This window comes from Equus quagga, chromosome 2 (assembly GCF_021613505.1).
Source record: "Equus quagga isolate Etosha38 chromosome 2, UCLA_HA_Equagga_1.0, whole genome shotgun sequence".
NCBI lineage: Eukaryota > Metazoa > Chordata > Mammalia > Perissodactyla > Equidae > Equus > Equus quagga.
The window spans coordinates 50,622,214-50,642,187 of record NC_060268.1 but is presented as its reverse complement, the minus strand read 5'-3'; the positions used below and the strand labels follow the sequence as shown (position 1 = coordinate 50,642,187).

The 19,974-nt window shown below is 40.4% G+C and overlaps 1 protein-coding gene across 1 annotated transcript in view; it reads left to right on the top strand.

Moving 5' to 3' along the window:
• The first annotated feature begins 8,411 nt into the window (after positions 1 to 8,411).
• PRTG (protogenin) overlaps positions 8,412 to 19,974 on the top strand; it is a 108,385-nt gene continuing 96,822 nt past the window's right edge. Inside the window, exons 1-2 of the mRNA XM_046652745.1 lie at positions 8,412 to 8,548; positions 10,671 to 10,973. Of these exons, the coding sequence (XP_046508701.1) occupies positions 8,461 to 8,548; positions 10,671 to 10,973 (391 nt within the window). The 5' untranslated portion in view covers positions 8,412 to 8,460. The remainder of the gene's footprint in view (positions 8,549 to 10,670; positions 10,974 to 19,974) is intronic.

Genomic DNA, 19,974 nt, shown 5'->3' with positions numbered 1-19,974 from the left:
GTGAGTTTGGGTTGGGGCGGGCACAATTCAGAGGCTTCTAATTGTGAACTATGTTGTTTTGCCTACTTCTACATCAGCCCCACCACACACCTACCGACCATGGACTATAGACTACTAGCACTACTCCACTCCTCGGGAGACAAAGTGAAAAGCAGTTTATTCCTCCCTTTGAAAATTTGGGGACCCCCTGGTTCACTGTGTGCAAAGCACTTTGCTAGGTGCTATGTAAAGGTGTTGAGGCATGGTGCACTATTGGAGGACAGTCATAAAAGATTTATGAATGTACTAAAAAAAGCTTAGCATGGGTGTGTCTAGAAATGGAGTGCCGAAGTCCCTTTAGACCCCTGGAGTGCTTCTAATGAAGCATGAAGGTGTTGGGGCCAATATCTTAGTACACAGTGTTCCCTCCTCCCACCACTACTTTTCTCTTTTTCTCATCCACCAAACAGAGCATGAGTACGAACACACACCTCTTCAGTGGTCAGGATCTGCAGGATCACACATCTGCAGCAGGATGGGTTGGAAGATGGGGAATTCTAAATTTCTAAAGCCACCATGAGGTTGTGAATTTATTCCACAATTTTTACTTCTTTGCTCTAAACATTTTTTTTCACCTCTTCCTGTTGGTCTCACTTTATACATCTTCGCCATACTTCTCTTCAGCATCCTCAAGTTTTCCATTTCCTAATTTTTTTCTTTTCCCCCTGAAGTTATATATTAAGCAGGGCTGGAAACAAAGCTCTTATACAAAGATAAGCCCATTGCTGAAGAGGAGGGAATGATTAACTTTCAGATGCCAGAGTTACATTTAGGCATCCCATTGCCAAGTTTTCACGCCTGTGTGTATTTTCCTTGTAATTTCTTTGATGCATTGCAGTAGAATCCCTGACATAAAAGTCCAGTTGATATTAAGTTCTGTCACTATAGACATTTGAACATGAGCAAAGACAAATATGAATGCAATGGCAAGGCCACTCTTGGTGTGGTTAAAGAAATATATACACACGAAGCAATAAAGCATGGATCAGACAAGCCCAAATGTGAATTCTGCATTATCACTTACTGGTTGTACTGACTCTGAGAAAGTTTCTTATTCTCTCCAAGCCAGCATCCTCCTCTGTAAAGTAGATTATTGCTGTTGCTGATATTAGTTTGGCTTCCAAATATTTTACCCTCTTGGTTATTCTCTGCCTGCATTCTAGTCCTTGCCTCTTAAAATGTGGAATTCAGAGATGACCATAATATGCTAGACCCAGTAGGACCAAAGTGGCATAGAATGAGACTAATCCTTTCTTATCCTGGACCACACACATCTAAGAACACAGCACAGCTTTGCATTAGCATGACTGCAACCACACACGTTCTTGGGTGATCAATATCTGCTGGTCTTTTTCTCACAAACTGCAGGTAAGACAGCTTTCCTGAGGCCCAACCCTGACTCCTGTCCTTCAAATGCAATTAAATTAACCAAAAAGTAGGAGTTGATGTTTTTCTCAGTTAAATTCCATGCTATTTGAAAAACAAGAGAGATGTTTCTCACTCATCACACGGCCCAGCTCTACCAGTTGTCTGTGGCTTACTGGTCCAGGCAAAGCAGAAAAAAAGTAGCATTCTCAAGTAGACTGTGACAAGAGAGAGTATGACAGCAATAACCAGTGAGCAGTGCCATTTCAGAGCATAAGAAATATAAAAACAACTGTTGGCTAATAAAATTATCTTGTTAGAATCTGTCAGTAGTTCTATCTGTCTCCTGTTATCATTCCTCTCTTCTACTTTTCACAGGACACTCAGAGTTCTAAGAACAAGGACTCTGGGTCAACTAGACTTGGAGGAGAATCATGCTTTTGTCACGTGTCTACGATGGGAACCAGACTAAGCTACTTAACCTCTCTGAGCCTCTGCTCATCTGTAAAATGAGGATAGTAATACCTAGCCTATCCAGTTGCGAGGATTGAGATAAAATTGCTAAAGCACCTGGCACGGGGCACATAGAAAAGAAGGCACCACAGGCAACCTGTCCAAAGGGCAGCCTTTGGGAAATCATGGTCCCCCAGAACCAAGTTCAATCTCCTTAGCATGGTGTGAGGCCTCTTTTGACATGGCCCTGCCTCTTTTCCCTCCAGTCTCGAATGTGGCCTGTACTCCAGTTGTACTGACCTACTTGTAGTTTCCTGAATATACTTGATCTTTCATCCTTCAATGCCATATTCATATTGTTCTCTCTGGAATGCTAGCCCCAATCCAGTCCAACTAGAAAACTTCCACTACCCTCAAGATTTACCACGGATATCAGCTCCATGGTGCAGCATGTGTTGGGAGACAATTCTTCATGGTTCTCTCGCATTTCTGCACACCTTGCAAGAGAGGAACCAGCTGCACTTTGTTGGACTATCTCTTCGAGGATATCTGTATAGCAAATAGCTATCAAAGACAGAGGCAGTGTCTCCCTCCAGAGCAAAGGGTAGACATGTTACTGCCTATTATAACAGATTTGGGTTCCTTAAGCTTAGGGTCCCTCTCCTGTAACACAACCCACTGCATGTGCAGGTGACATCTGGGCCTCTTTGTGCTGCCCTGTGGGATTTGAGGCGCAGGGAACTGACGCTAAATTGCTGGTACTCTGGCAACTGCTATTGCCATGAGTAATAAACAGTTCTTCATCTCTGACACAGCAGTTTCATGTCTTCTACCAGTATCCATGAAACTGTGGGAGGCTAATTTGTTAGCTTGCAAGCAGGGTAAAATCTGAGACCCTTAATACTTCTTGGTAGCATGCTCCCTCCCATCCCATTTCATCTCACTGCAGAAGTGTAAGATGGTCCTTACTCTCTGTTCTCAAATTGTCCTGAACACTGCAGACTTTATCATAATATTCAGTTACCCACATAATTTTCCTGTAACTATCTGCAACGTCTATCAGTGCCTGGAACACATTGGATGCTCAGTACTTTGTTGAATGAGTGAATGTGGCCAGCCCTCAGCAGTTCCTCTAAGACTCTTTCCATTGCTGGTGCATATCCAAGAGGATGCCAACGCTCTTGGCCTCAGTTCTAAATGCCTTGTGCTCTCTTCTGCTGCAAACCCTTGACTACCTGTCCCAGAATGACCCATTCAGTTCTGGTGCCTGGTGAGTTTCTTTTGGCTCCTGTTTCCTTTTATTCTCTTGGAAATTGTGTACTAGTAACAAATCCTCACTTGAAAAGTCCCCCAGGACCTCCCTTAGTTTCTACGTTCCCAGACAACTACCAGGAGTGAAAATAATTCTCATTCTATCATGAAACATATTAGTTAGGCATTGTGTTACATGCAAATTCAGATTAATATGTCCTCTGTATTTTAACCCAACCCAATGATAATAAATGTAGAGTAGACAAGGTCACCTCCAAGTACAAGACTTTGTACTACTCTCCGAGAGAACTTCCTCCCAATTGATTTCCATCTATTTAACTAGTATTTCAGTATAGTAATTCATTATTTCTTCAGTCAACAAATATCTGTTCAGTCTCTCTTAATTGCAAGGCAGTGTCCTCCTTTGAGGAACACAAAGACGAATCAGATAAGATTCATGCCCTCAAAATGCTAGTGATAAAATAAGTACAAGTTAGGTGCCACAAAAATACTGTAATGTTTTCAACAAACTAACATCTGTGCTGCCCCTGAAAATATAGATAATTTTGGAAGGGTCTCAATTACATTTGGGGGTGAAGGGTAAGGAAGGTATTCTAGGCTCAGGGAAAAGCTCCAACAAAGGCTCAGAGACAGGACAATTCAAGCGCTACTGGGCAATCACCAGATGGTTCACTTTGGCCTGAGTTTTGAATACACTTAGGAAAAGGTTGACTGTAAAGTTGTAGTGGTAGATTGGGGCCAGATCAGGAGGCCACCAGGATTAAGGAGTTTGTTGCATAATGAACACTTTGGCATTTTCCAGGGAATGAAGGGGCAGTGAAAGTGTTATGATCAGAAGAAAAACTTGATCACAGGTAAATGAACCTAGTAGTCACTATAAAAATGGATTAGAGCAAGGAAAGACTGGAAGATTTGGGGTAAGTCTGTTGAGAGCCCATTCTAATGAAAGGCTTAGGGGAGAGGTACTGAGAGCTGAAACATGGGCAGTGGCAGGAGATACTGAGTAGAGAACAGATCTTAAAGGATTTCGGAGAGAAATTTGGCAACATGGAGCCCTTGAGTGGGAGTCAGTAGATGCTTCAATCAAATGTTATTTTGCATAGTTCCTTTAACATCCAATCAACATTTCTTCATAAGAATATCATGAGATGTGGGTAGCCAAACGTCTTGTTGAAATCAAGATGTGTTTTACTTTTCCATTTTCCTTGACCTACTCTGATCTTTGCATTCTTAGTAAACATGGGCTTCTTCCTTGTCATCATCATTGCCTTTCCTATGCATTTACAACCCACTTTTTAAAAATTGTGGTCAAAAACCACATAATATAAATTTACTCTTAACAATGTTAAGTGTACAGTATTGTTAACTATATCACATTACTGTACAACAGATCTCTAGAACTTTTTCCTCTTGCATAACTCAAACTTCATACCCATTGAACCACACCCCCCATTTCCTCCTCCATCCAGCCCCTGGCAATCATCATTCTACTTTCTGTTTCTATGAGTTTGATTACTTTAGATACCTTATATTAGTGGAATCATGCATTATTTGTCTTTTTGTGATTGGCTTATTTCACTTAGCATAACGTCCTCAAGGTTCACCCATGTTATAGCATATGACAGGACTTCCTTCTTGTTAGGGCTGAATAATATTTTATGTGATAATATGACATATATATATCACATTGTCTTCATCCCATCTGTTGATGGACATTTAGGTTGCTTCTACATCTTGGCTATTGCGAATATTGTTGCAATGAACATGGGTGTGCAAATATCGCTTCAAGATCCTATTTTCAATTCTTTGAGATATATACTGAGAAGCAGGATTGCTGATCATACTGTAGCTCTATTTTTAATTTAAGGAAACTCCATACTGTTTTCCATAGCAACTACACAATTTTACAATTCCACAAAGAGTTACCACTCACTTTTAAAATAATCCAGTTCAGAATGTTTCTAATGGCAAATATTAAGCTTATCAGTGAGTGATTTCTGAAATCATATGAAGATCATAGCATGTGATACTCATCCAGGGCCTGGCCTTCTAACCAACATAGTAGGAGCTCGATAAATATTTGTTAAATGAAAAATCGAACAATTCCAGACTTTTGCTGTGTTTTCTCATTCTCTGTGATTCATAAACAGTACAAATGGTCCTATGATTCCATAGAACCAGATGATGTTTAGAGGTCAGACGGCTTGAAGATCATTTGGTACAGCTTCATAATTTGATGGGTGAAGTTATGTGATGTTTTCCCCCCCAAAGATGGGCCAGGTGAATCGAATTTACCTAAAGAAACCTGATTTTTTTAACCTACCCTCAGTTTTCAGTTCTCTTTTAACTACATAGGCTCTACTCTTTTCAATCTGAAAATAATTGTCCTTATTTTAGAATATGAAAGCAAAATAGTGCTCAGGTAGTTGTTTATCTCAATGGGATTTATCCTTCAAGAGGGTAACTTTGGGAGGTTAAACACCTAGGCACTACTTGCCTCTTTCAGGACTAGCTTAGAAACTACTGAAGGAGTCGTTAGAGTTGCCATCAGTGTAACCATAAAATAAATTAGTCAGATTTGACTCTTAAAAACTTGAATATTTCAAAATTAAGCCCACTCTCAAAGGTCAAAGATTTGTCACTATTGGGAATATTTACTTACTAAATAATAATGTCAACTATTTATACAGCTATGCACCAGGTTCTTTCCATGCATCCTATATCACAGTAGGCTACTAGTATCATATGTGTTCTCATTAAATAGATGAGGTTTGAGTGCATAAATAACTTTTCTACATAACATGAAAATTTGAACTCTAGTCTGTCAGACATCAAAAACCATGCTCTCAACCATTGCAGGGTTACTACTATATGCAAGGTTCTGTGCTGGAATCTGTGGGGCATTCAAGATCTGAGTAACAAGACCTTATGTAGCTTATGCAGCCTAGTACCTAAGACAAGAATTACACATTGAAAGAAAATGTAACTGTCCAAGAAAATATGTATTGTGTTATTTAAAAGAGCATGCTATAAATTCTGAAGCCAACAGGAATACGTATTTAAAAAAAAAAACCAGAAAAGTTTAAAGGCAGAAAGGATCATATAGTAGAAAGAGCAAACACAAATCAGAAGACATGGATTCTGGTTCCCAATTACCCTTACTAATGAGTCACCTTGGGTATACTGCAAATTTTATAGAATATGGTACAATTTCATCATCAGAGGAAGTTTATTGCTGCTCAACATGATAAACATATCAGAAAAGTTCCATAGAGTTGTTTAATCTCAGTATATTATATATACATGTATTATATATATCATATATATTATTTCATATTAGATGCAATGCTATGTTCTTCACTAATGCAACTCAAGGTCTAAAGCCATTTTACAAGAATCAAAGGCTCCTATGATTAATTGAAATGTTCAAGAAAAGGCAAAGTGGCAGTTAAAAAAAAAGTTCTTACCTTGCTTTTAGCTTATTTCTCCCCTCCCCCAGCCTTTATTCTTCTGATTTATTCAAGAAAGCATAAAAGCATCTTATTAGCAATTCTTATCCAGGAAATATGAGCGCTTAGGGTCGATTGAAAGGGAACTGGGAGAAAAGGGGAGTCAAGAGGAAGAAGAATGTCGTACAATAAAAAAAGAAAAATCCAGTTTAGTGGCAAACACAGTTAAGAACATCATTTTATGTAAATCTGATTTACCAGATACTTAAAGCATCCTAGCAAATATTTCATTTTATTATCTCTAAACATTTTTCCTTTCCATGAACCTTTATTCTGATGCTTAGAAATAGTTCAAACTCATCTAAATTACAAGTAAGGTTTTGGAGGCAATATAGCCAAGGGTATTACTGTTTCACATGCAGTTAAGCTGAAATTGTTAAGTAGGCTGATCCTCATTATAACAAGCTTCCGGGGAAGGTGGGCTGCCCTCCCAGCAGATGTTCTAAAACGGTTCTTTTGAAAAAAGAGATGTTCTTTTTCTTCATAAGGAGAATTATTGGAACATACTAAAGGCAGTGAGTTGATGTCTTAGTGACCAAAATTAGACTTCTGTCAGCAGCTTTCATTAAGGTTAGCTTCCAGCCCGTGCCCTCCTCATGTGCCACAGATTTAGTCTTGGGTTAACAAATGCTAATCCACATGTAAATGCTCTCTATGATCCACACATGTTTAGCAATCTGATTATATATTTTTAAAGTATACTTTTTAACTCCTCTTGGTTATCCTTAATTTTAAGAGATGTGAACAAATTCACGCCACTTGTGTCTTTCCTAGTCAGTTTCACTTCTCACCACGCAGTCCATGAAAGCCTACTTCCCCCAGAGCCATCTCAGAGAATCTAGAAATCTCCTGACCTCGCCGCAACTCTGGAGATAGGGCCTTTTGTATGCACAGTTCTCACGAATTAAAGAACTTGACTAACTTGAGAAAGATACTAAAACGTCTCCCCATAAGGTAACTGTTCATTTCAGGGGACACATAGAGATGTTTTCAAGCCAGTGCTGCATCTGATGGAAGCAGAGAGGATAAGAACCATCCCCAAACGTGGAGGCTTAGGACCCGGAGATGCCTCCAGTCGAGCTGACAAATCTCTTAAGTGGGAAACAGTCGGTTTTCCCTCCACAAGGCCTCGGCGTGTGAGGGAAGGAGGGGGATGGGCAGGAGGCATCAGGGGAGAAGTCTCCGGCCTTTCCACGTCTCTCAACACCATTCCTCCCCCACCCCGCCGCCTCCTTCCCCGAATCCTAAACAAGCCGGCGGGAGAGGGGCCCCGGGGGCAAGCTGGACCGTGAGGCTCGGCCTTTGTGGCTCTGCCCTCGACGGCGGTGGCGAGGCAGAGGGGGCGGGGACGCGGGTCGGAGACCCTCAGCCGGGGCTTGACCCCCAGGTGCATTGTCCGGCAGGACCCGCCCCCTCCCCCCGGGGCCGCGACCGGGCCACCACGGGACCCCTCCCAGCGTCTCCCTCCGCCGGCCGCGCCGACCTCGCGGTCCCCAGACCAGGGGCCAGATGTAGAAAGTAGTCCCCAGCCGGCAGCGGAGGCGCTGTCCACTCCGCCGCCCCCGCCCCCTCCAGCGGCCGCCTCACTCCGCCCCCAGGCCGGACTCTCGGGCCCCCGCCTCCTGCGAGCGGGTGTCCGCACACCGGCCTCGCCGCGCCCGCAGAGATCAGCCGCTGGCCGGGCCGCGCCACGCCAGTGCCCAAGCAGGAAGCCCAGGCTGCGCGCGTCCAGCTGCGGCGCGGGGAGCACCCGGGGGCGGGGGCCGGCAGGCGGACAGCGGCTGCGGGGCGGCCGGAGAGCATGCCCGCGCAGCCCCGCTGAATGGCGCCTTCTCTGCGACCCCTCGTCCGGCTGCGGCCGCCAGGGATGCTGCTCCGCGCGCTCCTGCTGCTCCTCTGCTCCGTTCCAGGTGGGCACGCTTTCCTCTGTGCCTGTGGGGCGGGAGCAGGCGCGAGTGGCTGCGGGAAGGGGAAACCGGGCGTGCGTGTGTGTGTGTTGCGGGCGCGGCGGGGTCTGCGGCGGGGGCGCTGACCACCGCCCCCTGTCCTCTCCCTGCAGCCAGGCGGGAGCCGCTGCCAGGCTCGCGGGCAGGCTGTGGCACCTCTCCCGGCGCGCGCCCCTCGGCGCTGCGCTCCCCCAGCCGCGGGCTGCGGGGCCGTGGTGCCCGCTGTCCACTCTCACTCCTTTCTCCTCGCGCCATTGTCCGGGCTCCGGCCGCGTCCTCGCCTCCACCGCCAGCCCGGGCTCCGCGCCGCCCGCCCGCCGGGGCCGCCGCGGCCGCACGTGGCTTTATTTATATTGTTTCCTCAGTGGCAGCCTCGCCACGCAGGGGGCGCCGCGGTTCCGCGCGGCTTGCCCTGTTTGCAGTGCGGGTTCCCCCAGGTTTTCGGGCAGGGGGCAGAATGAGTGAGCTCAGCGCCCAGGTCAGCACCCCTAGTGCCCCCACTTTCCCAGATCCGGATCGTGCGAGGAGGAGACGAGAGGGGTGGAAGTTGCGAGACCCATTTGTGCCCGGGAGGGGAGGGAGAAAGATACCCGAAGCTGAGAAGGAAGATCTCTAAATAGGATTATTTCTCGCAGCCAGATATTTGGGGGCAGGTCTGAGGTGTGTACGAATCTGAAGATTCCTCCAAACTCCACGTTAGCCTTGCGCAAACTTAAATGAACTGATTTTTCTCTTTTGCGTCCCTGTTTATCCTCAAAGAAATAAAAAGTGTAAAGTGGATTGGGGGCGGGGGAGAGGTGTTTAGGAGAATGGGTTGTTTTATTTATTTATAGGTTACAAACCCCGGGCTTTCGTTTTTCTAGAGGAGTTAGTTTTCTGTTAGCATGAGAAAAGGATCAAAGTCAGATGTGACTCGGAAACACAATGGGCGCCTTCCGGAGTGGTCCTCGCAAAGCGAGGCTGTTAGAGTCGCTCGCGTCGCCCTAGGCATACATTAGAAGTCGGCAGCCCGGGCGTGGGAGCTTGACTAGCGTGTGAGGTTTCCTAGAATCTGCCTTTATGAGAAACAGAAATCAATCCCAGGGATTCGTAATCATGGATTCAAAACAATCAGAAGGAAGGTGAAACGTTCCCCCCAAAGCCCTGACACTCTACTCGGCCCCAATCAATACGCAAGACTTTAGCTGGCCTTTGCGCTAAATGCAGGAAGTGACAGGGTATTAGGTGGTCATCGGATGCTTTATCCTGGCGGGGACCCGGGGCGATGTGTATGCTTAGGATAAAGCCTTTCCTCTGCTCTGATAAAAATGTGTATTGGTTGATTAAGCAATCTCCTATCCCTGTTAGACAGTAAGGACCAATTAGTCACGCATTTTTTCCCAACAGTCCCTAAGTTCCAAAAAACTGAAATAAAAGTTTGCTAATCCGATCACCCACTGAGGGCGAGCAGCCAGGGTTACCAACTTTTCAAAATCGGTTGTCTGCCCTTTAAATACTTACTTTACTTTCCAGAACTTAAGTAAATGGGTCTCTTTCAAGAAGAGGAGGTGGAGTCCTTCCTGTAAAAGGGCAGATATAAAAATGTAAACTTGTAATTTGTCACAAAAGATAAACGCATTTCCCAAAGGAGTTGGTGCCAAGGGTTCCAAAAACGCTTCAAGGGACGAGGAAATAAACTTGCTTGTTCACAGAGTTGGAGTTTTGCTAATGATTTCTTGTAAAATTAGACTTTTACGACTTACTCTGTTCAAGATCTTTTTGACAAGCTTGTAAAAGTAGCAAACAGCTTGTGCTCATGAGTTTTCCTGATGATTTTGAAACTCGAGTAAGGAACTTGAGAACAGAATTCTTACAAGGCATAGAAGTTATTGAAATCTTCCCTATGCTTTTAGTGTAGATGTTGGAAAAGGTGGTTTCTCTGATTTGTGGAAAAGGTTTGCTGAAACTTAGTTTGGTTTATCCAGGTGTCTGTAAGTTAACTAATATGGTTTGTTAAACTTTGTCTCATTACACCCTGAATATGTGTTTTAAGAAATGATTTTATACCTGTAATTCTGGATATGCCTCTCCTCCTTCTCCCTTATAGGAGTGTGGTGCTTTAGCGAGCTGTTTTTTATAAGAGAACCACAGGATGTAACTGTCACAAGAAAGGACCCAGTCATTTTAGAGTGCCAAGCTCATGGAGAAGTTCCTATTAAGGTCACATGGTTGAAAAATGGAGCAAAAGTGTCTGAAAATAAACGGATCCAGGTTCTGTCTAACGGCTCTTTATACATCAGTGAGGTGGAAGGCAAGCGAGGAGAGCACGCTGATGAAGGATTTTATCAGTGCTTGGCAATGAACAAATATGGAGCCATCCTTAGTCAAAAAGCTCATCTTACCTTATCAAGTAAGTGTTTAAATTCTTGATTGTTGGCGTTTTCCATTGCTACATTTTGATGAGTTCTTGATTCATTAATATGCTGACCTTAAAAATCACACATTAAGAATTTTCCTGGAGATGATAGTTGATGCTACCTAAGGCATGCAGAGAAATCTGAGAAAAAAAATTTCCAGTAAGTGATTGAGAACAAAAGTCAAATTAGGTTTAGAGCACCAAAACCTGTAGAGGTGGCTTTATATAAATTTAAGTGTTTCACACTTGGAGAAGAGTTGAGTGTAGAAGTTTGGCCAGCACAACAAAAGTTGTTCTAAAATCTCATCTTTTGGAAATTGGTAATTAAATTTTTAAAAATCACAAGCAAATCTTTCTGCTTTGTAGTGGTCCTTGAGTGCTAAATCTTTCTTATAGCCCATCCTTCCATGTCTCTGACTGCTTTAAGATCACCCATGTTGCTTTTTAATTGTAAGAGAGGGCATTGGTCAGTAACTCTCAAGCCTTTGAAGTATTCCTAGTCCTTTCCTGCTGGGACAGATTAAGGCCATTTCCATATTATACCTAATGGATTTAAACCAGATCTGCCCACTTTTTTCCAGTTGTCATAAAGTTTGTTGTCTAATGGTTTCCTTTGTATTAATAACCCCATCAGATCAATCATTTGTCCAAGTGATCCATTGCTTGGTGGTTGTCCTGATAACTTTTGAGTGTAAAGAGTACCTAGGACAGAGAGGGAACTCCTTGTTGCCACTGAGTCAGTCCACCTCTCCAGGTGGTCAAACACACCGCACTCAAGACTGCAATAGACAATTTAAGTCTTAAAAATCCAACACAACTGTATCTTAAAAATAGTTTTACAGGCATCCTAGCTACATGCTTTTGTTTATCCACAAAAGATAGATTTTGCACTGTACCTACAAATTGATCATTTACAGGATGAACAATAGGAAGAGGGAGCTCTTGAGAGAAAGGCATAATCTTTAGGAAATAGTTTCTTTAAGGTTTACACAATTGAAGTTTAGGAAGCTATTGGCAGGAGTTTCTTAGGTGACTTGAACTATTATAACAATCCATGGCCATATCCATGCCTCCCTCATATTAGTAATTTATTTTATTTGTACAGTTATGATTAATTGTAGAAAATGAATTGCTGGCAAAGATATTTTTATGTTGCAATATGTCAGAAAAGTAGAGAAGTTTCCAATTCTAGCCCACCTCCCCCCGCCCCCCCAAGAATAACATAAACTGGAGAGAATTCCTGATAAACATTTTTTTTTGCTGTAATCATTGGCTAATGGTTGTGGGGTTTTTTTGTTGTTGAGTAATGATTTTTCTATACAGTGCTATTTTCAAGATACTGTGCTTTTTATGCTTATGTTTTGTTCATTTAACTTTTGTCTAATGTAAAATTGTTCTATAGAGTTGTCATTTTTCCACCTTTTCAGGTTTGTGGAATCTTGTGTGTTTATATCCAGGAACTATAACTTGTATTACTTTGCTGGAGAGGAGAGGGGCGGGCCGGAAAGGGAGTGGATAGGCTTCAAAAAGATGAAGCATTTGTCATGACCACACGTTATTTCCACGACCTCCTGGAAGCCTGACAGAATTCCGGGGGCACCCAGAAATACTTTGAAAACACACAGAGCTTTCAAACTTCATAAATAAATCCTTATTTGTGATGTAATAGATGTTAGTATTGGCTCTTTTAGTAAATTTAGATTTTTTTATCCTTATAAAAATTACTAATAAAAATATTTAGTTAGATGTGAATCATTTTGAAGGCCATTGTGGTAAAGTAGTTTTCATATTATAAATATGAAAAACTTTCCAGTGAAACTATGTAGAACATTGCATTGCTGTTCTCAATGTCAGCTGTAATCAGTTTTCGTATGCACACATGTTAACTCTGAGGAGGTATTTTGCTAGGAAATTGCATTCAGTATTATGGATTTAAAAGGAGAAATAAATAGTGGGTTTAGATTTTCCTTTAGAAATGTGAGCATTCTTAGAGAGTCTGAATTCCCAAAGTTAACCTAAGAAGAAATGTGCAAAGATGTAGTCTCAGATGACTTTATCCTGTGTTCAGGGTAAAGACATTATACATATTAAACAGGAAGAGAATAGGCATTAAGTGGACATTCTGGTTTTTTTTTTTTCTTTTAAAGCTGATTGTCTCCTGGTTGTTGATAGCAGCAGGGCACAAGTATGTTCTTTTTATTTTCTGGTCAAAGATTTTGTCAGCAAGCATAGCTTTTGCTTCAGAAGTTTTAATAGTACAGCCCCTAGAAATCGAAAACTTGAATCTGTGCAAGTTTTAGATTTTTAACACACAGGCAATCAAGTCTTGGTTTCTAAACTTAGGAACTAGAAGCTGAAAGTTGCACTCTAGGCAAGAATTCCATTATTCATGTGTAAATTAGGAATTCACAGGGTTAAAAGGTTAGAAACTGGCCAGGATGAGGTTTACCCTTGTGATAAAGAGCAGATGACCCTCATTCATTGGCCAAAGCTTTCATGTGGCTCTTCTGCAAAGTTAGTTATTGCCATGAATTGTTCTTGAGGAATGCAGAAATTCAAATGTGAACAGGCCTTTCCTTAAGTGTCACTATGGAGCCTTATCTCCCAAGCACATCAGAGCAGGGCTTGGGGGACAAGGTTCCTCCCCAAAGGCCTGGAGGCTTTGCTTTCCTGTTGTTCATCCAAGCACAAAAGAATTTGTCTAACTTAGTTTTTCTAAGGCATCCCCTTTTTAAAGGAAAGTATAGGGTTAAAGTCATATTTAGTTTTTTAAAAAAGGTAATCCTTTTCATTGATAGGCGTTTTAGCCGTTTTACATTTTCATGTAATTAGAATAGAAAGGGGAGCGAGGGGGGAGGCCCTTTTTCTAGTTGTATACAATGGTAAGAACAGAAGATTAAACTGTTTCCCATGCATTTCAGTCTTTTTAACTTTTGGTAAATTGAATTTTCACTTTCATGGGTGCTAAGTCTTCACTATATAAAGAATTTAATTTAAATATTTTAGGAGTAAGAAATAATCTGTGGACATCTTGACGTTTGTTGCATTCTTAATGTTGAAATAAGTAAGATGAATTTCATAGGAAAGCATTAGTGTGGTAAAACGGTCTCATATTTCAACAAGTTTAAATTAAGATAAGAGACACTGAGAGAAGTAAAGGAAGAGGCGGGTTGGGTTCTGTGATGTGTAAAAGACTGGCTGTAAGCTAGTGATTGAACAGGAAGCTGGTTGTTTATTTCCTTTCCATAAAAGGTGGAAATCAAAGTCTTAGGATCGAGGGAAAGAGGACATAAAGCTGGTTTATATTTCTTAGGTTTTTCAGGAGTGTTCACTTGGGTGAAAAATAATTTTTTACGTGAGCATTTGTAGCTGGAAGACCATACGAACTATTGTAACTTTACGATAGATTTTTTCTTTTAAAATTTTCAGATTAGTTTTGACATCCATAAAGTTGTTCATGGGGTCCATTTCTATAACTTTGTGTGGCAATAGTGGTTTCCTTTAAAAGGATGTAGGTTGTTTTTTCCGTGGATAAAATGTTTATCGCTTTATCACTTTGGTTTAAGTTGAGATGAAACTTGAGGTTTCTTTGTGAGATTAATGAAAAACTGTTCTGTGAGTGTGGTTTCTATCTTAAAGAATAATACATATATTGCAGTTCAAAGTTCATCTTGAAATGTGAAGTTAAAGTATTTTGAAAACGTTTAAAGAGTCATGTTAAAAGAGGGTAGGTGGTATATTGAAAAGAGAAAGATAAGAACTGTGAGACTCTTAGCTTAACATTTTGAATTTTATTAATGATCCTGGACCCAAGATGGGCAAGATTTTGCTACACTGTCACTTTTTATTGAGATTTGTAGATGCTGTAAAGGATGGCGTCTATTATCTGTGCATGTTCACTACAGATCAAGCTATTAAGTTACCTGCCCGAATCCAGGGGTGCTAACTCATGAGTAGAAGTCATTTGATTTTGGAAAAATAAGACAGAACTGGGGTATGTAGAGAGACCAGTCTGCCTACACTGTAGAATAAGGTTCAGGTGATGCTTCCTGGGATCCAAGAAAAGTGATCTTTAAAAAGAGGGGGCATGGTTCAAACACGTTTAACTTAAAAACTGACCATCTTAAAACTGCATGAGTTAAGTCAGAGAAGTAAAAGCACATATAGTTCTACAGGCTTATTTACAATGACGCTTGGTTCTTAAAGTCTGTCTGCTTAAAAGGTTTATCAGGTGCCTGATAATCTCTGGGTAATGGAACCAGTTCTTCCCACTTGGCACTTGATAAGTGACGATCATTTCTCATCTCCAGAAACCTGTAACACTGTCTCACTGTTTTTCCGAGTTGTTGGATTTTTCATTTTTTTTAACGAAGCTGGATCCACTGAGAAGAATTATAATTTTCTTTAAGATGGATATAAATGTATTTGTTTATTTTATTTCTGTCCGGCTTCTGAATGGAATTTTGAAAGGGCCTTTGGGTATGGCCCTCTTTTGTCAGCTATCTCCGATGATTCTAAAGAAAGGGCCTCTCTGGGCAGTTGTTTGCCCAAGGATTTGTTGCGATTACTCCTGAATTTACCAGCTGGGCTTATTGATGAAGTCCAGAGCAATTTAAGAAAATAGCAAAAAACAGATCTTTTAAACAGGGTTTTAGGTTGAAGGAGTATTTCAATTAATAAATGAATGCATTTGAAGTTACTGTTTTGAAAACCATAATATTCTTGACTACAGTTTTGGAGATGATTTTTCTCTCTCATAGGTGGTGTCGATAAGTTAGGGTTGATTAGTTTCAGCTGTTAAACTGGCAATTCCTATTTATATGAAAAAATAATAATGTCAACTTAGGCATTTTATTGAGGATCTTACTTGAATTTTAAAAACAGCTCTGATTATTGAGATGTTTTAAGACAAATCCTAAAAATTGTACCCCAACTAAGTTTTTATTGTCAGTCAAGACTCTTTTAAGACTTTTGAGAGTTTATAGTGTCCAGTTTCTTTATTAAAGCATTTTTTTAAATTTGTCATTTAAATCTTGGTCAATAAGAGAGAAAGAGGAAGATACAGTTGTTATCATTGAAGCAATATTGGCAGTTGCCCTAACATGGTAATCTACACAGAGCTAACTCACAGTCAACAGTCGACAGTGGTGATGTACAAGAAAGGTAAAAATGTACCAGGTTACTACCTTCAGCGACCGTAATTCTGAAGCCAAGTGAACCGCTGTGGGGGTCTGTATAGCAGAGGATAAAGGCGTCGTCCTCACAAAGATCTCTGACACTAATCTGACAAATACTTTCCTGACTTTTACATTCCTTCGGGTTTTTTCTTCTTTTTTTTTTAACCTCTGGTTCTCAGAAACTGCTTTTGATGAGCTTTAAAAGCCAAATTCTTACAGACCGAGCAGAAGGCATGAATTAAAAATGTTTGTTTTTTCAGTTTCTGGAGGGTTTGCCCTTTCCTCGTGTTTATATATATTTTTTATAGCTTTAGCATTTGTAGTGGCTAGATTAATCAAGTGACTGTTGGAGAATGCAGTCATTGTTCAGGGTTCTGGTTTCAAACTTGTATCTGCACTGGGCTTAGTTCTTAGGACTGATGGAAAGGAAATTGTCTTTTTAAAAATTTACTTCATGAAACTATAGTAAATCTATGGTTAGAACAGTGTGACAGTTTTGGTTTTTTTTTAAATGACGCTGCTTTATAAAGGCTGCTTTCTCTAAATAAGTCATATTCTTTTGGAATAATCCTCCAAAGTGGCCTTTTTATTCTTTCCTAGTCTTTTTAGTGCTACTCAAAATGTGATTCACTCAGTGATTTATCTTCCACTCCACCAACTTCCCCCCCCCCAAAAAAAAGGAAAACGAGGATACTTCTAGCTGTGTATTACACTTCTCAGCCTTGGAGCAGTTGACGTTTTGGACTCGATGATTCTTCATTGTGGAGGCTGTCCTGTGCAACGTAGGGTATGTAACATCATCCCTGGCCTCTATGCACCAGGTACCAGGTGCCAATAGCACCCCTTCCCAGTTGTGACAACTGAAAAATGCCTTGAGAGGCACAGTTACCCCTGGATGAGAACCACTGATGTTTCTGAAAGTAGTAGAAAACTTCTTTCCAGGTGGTGCTGGGTCATTTGTTATATAATTATTTCTGTCTTATTCTTAATAGTTTACTGTTTCTGGTCTTAGCAATGCTAAATTTATTGATCAGAGAGCTATTTACTGTTTTTAAGGATTGTGAAGGAAGCTTGATTAAAAAAATATGTCTGGGTCATTGTTTATCTAAGTTGGAGCGATGTTGCCTCTCCATCCCTTTTTCCACACACCTGGCGCATTGAAAACTGCAATTAAGAGTTCACCCTTCTGTCGGTCCATTCATTTTGATGCCAGTATTTTAGATCTTTTCTTGGGGCTATCTAGTGAGAGAGTAAATGCAAATTTTATTTAACCCTGTTTACTCAGCGCCTTTTGTTTTCTTGATGTGATAGATACCATAGTTGAAACGTTATGAGAAGTCTCCATGTATGGTAAATGTTAAAGAACATCGTTTGTAATGCTCTGCACGGAGAGAAGTAAAACTGTATGAGATTAACAGCCCAGAGAATAACATTTGCTGGGTGGTAGGTGGTTTGTTGGGTGAATGGTTAACAGAAATCTTTTCAGCTAATTCAATGGTACCATAGACTTATTTTGGGCAGAAGCAATTTAACTTCTTGGAGATAATGATATAAAGACGGTAGCATCTTCAGAGGGCATCAAGGGGTGAGTAACAGGGAAAGAATTAGACACTATAGTATGTTAACTAGCACACAGAAAGTTCCAGGTAAGTTTCTGAGTGGTTATTATTGAAATAGTTGTTTTAGATTACTTAGTAGTAGTGGGCAGGGATTTCATAGTCTTCATCTTTCCCGAGATGTAAGTTTTTGTGTGCTTCAGTTTCAGTTAGCTATTTATGCTAGTAAAAGTTATGACTGTTGCTACATGTAGTTGGTCACTTCTAGAGGCCAGTAGGCACTGGTGGCCCAAATGGCAAGTTGAGATGGATGAAGTAGGAAGCAGAATCTTTTAATGAATGGCTTTAGTGCTAAGCAAAACTGGCTGAACATTTGACACCATGTATTCTACTCCAAAAAAGTACTCGGAGTAGAACAAATCATCAGTTCAAAATAGAAGAGAAGAATGCACATCTTCCTGTATTTACGGAAAATAGTATTTGTGTCAAAATAGAATTCTAATGTTCTTGAGTTCTTGCTTTCTTGTTGTTGTAGTCATTTCATAAACAAATTATGAAGTTGACAAGTTGCAGTATCTGGTAAACATTCTTAGTGCTGCTGTATTTTTTATTGAGTTGCTGGGAGCTACAGTAGAAAAGTAGAGACAATGACAAAAAGGCAGGAGAGCCAAGCATTAACACCTTCCCTATTACTGTTGACTTACATGACTTTAGACAAATTGCTTAATCGTTCTGATCCTTACTTGTCTTATTGTAAAAATGGGGAGCTGGAAAAAAAGGAGAGGAGATGGATGTTGAGCAATATATTGCCCTTATTTTTGTAATTCTAAATAAATGACCAATAAATGATATTTTTTATAAGATTTAATCCAGTCACATTGCAAGAGAGCCATTTAAGAAAAAAATAAAATAGCTTGACCATTATTTAACTTACTACTTTTAAGCATTCATACTCTTGCCATGAACTTTAGGGGGATCTGCTTTTACAGAGGGAGAGATCTTAAACCAATACTGATAATTTGAACTAGTACTATTTTTAAGAGTCTAGAAAAATAAGTTACTTTGTCTATGACTGGACAGTTCAGAATAGTGCTCCTGTGAAGGTTGACATAGTGTATGAGAGGTATAACTTTCCAAATATGTGTCTGGTTCTGCTAATAATGAATAGTGTATTCTGAGGTTTATTGACTCAGTGTTGTAAAAAGTATAGTGCTGATTTTAAGAGAGTTTTGCTAATGTATTAGTGTTTTAATAGAAATAAATTGTAGTGTCCCCCTACCAATTCCTATTAAGAATGATAAGGTTTTATTTTCCCCCAGCTTTCAAACTGAATTAGCTCGAGTCCCTCTGACTGGATTTAAAGTAACTCCAATTAAAATATTGACCTCAGAGTGGACACATAATAGGAAAAAAATGCTTTGATGTTGGTATTGCCATTTTGGTATTTCTTTTTAAAAGGGAGATCACAGCTTTTCTTAAGTAATTTTACCAGTTAAATGTGTTAATTGTTTTCTTAATAAAATGAGTTTACTTTTTATATGTACAAGAAGGCCACATTTTCACGCTCTGACTTAGTAGTACTTGTAACATAATTTTAATTGAGGGACCAACTTCAGTATAAAGCAATAAGATTACCAAAAGGATTATTAAAGTTATCCCAGTGATGGAATATGATTTCTTCAAAGCCTGAAAGTATCTTCACCTGGATGATTTACCACATTTTTAGAAGTCTGTGATAAGTAGTTAATACATGGAAGAAAGTATACAGATAGAAAGAAGATGGCAGTTAGAAGTTTTGCCCTGTTAAGCATCTTTCAGAAGGGGATGACATTTTAAAAAAATGAAATGAAAGGGAGACAAAGAAAGTACCTTATTATTTTCCACTGTTAAAGACTTGTTAAAATACTAATAATGAGCATTTTGAAGAGAGATTCCCTAAACTTATCCTATAGTTTTTAGCGATTCCTTGCTCCCTAATTTACCCTGCAGTATATCATTCTGCCTTCCTCTATCATGAGTGAAGATCATAACTTGTAGTCTTAGAATTTCTGTTTTGCAAATAAGCAATATGAAGCTGGAAGGAGATAACGACCTTGCCCAAGGGGACAGCTGCCAAATCTGGGACAAAGCTCAGGTTTGCTGATGCTATTAGGAGTTCGCAATGCTTAAATAAAGATTTTTCTCCTGTGTATTGTGTGAAATGCATCTTTCTTTATGCAAGTATATCTCATCAAATCCGGAATATAGAAAAGAGAATGGTAA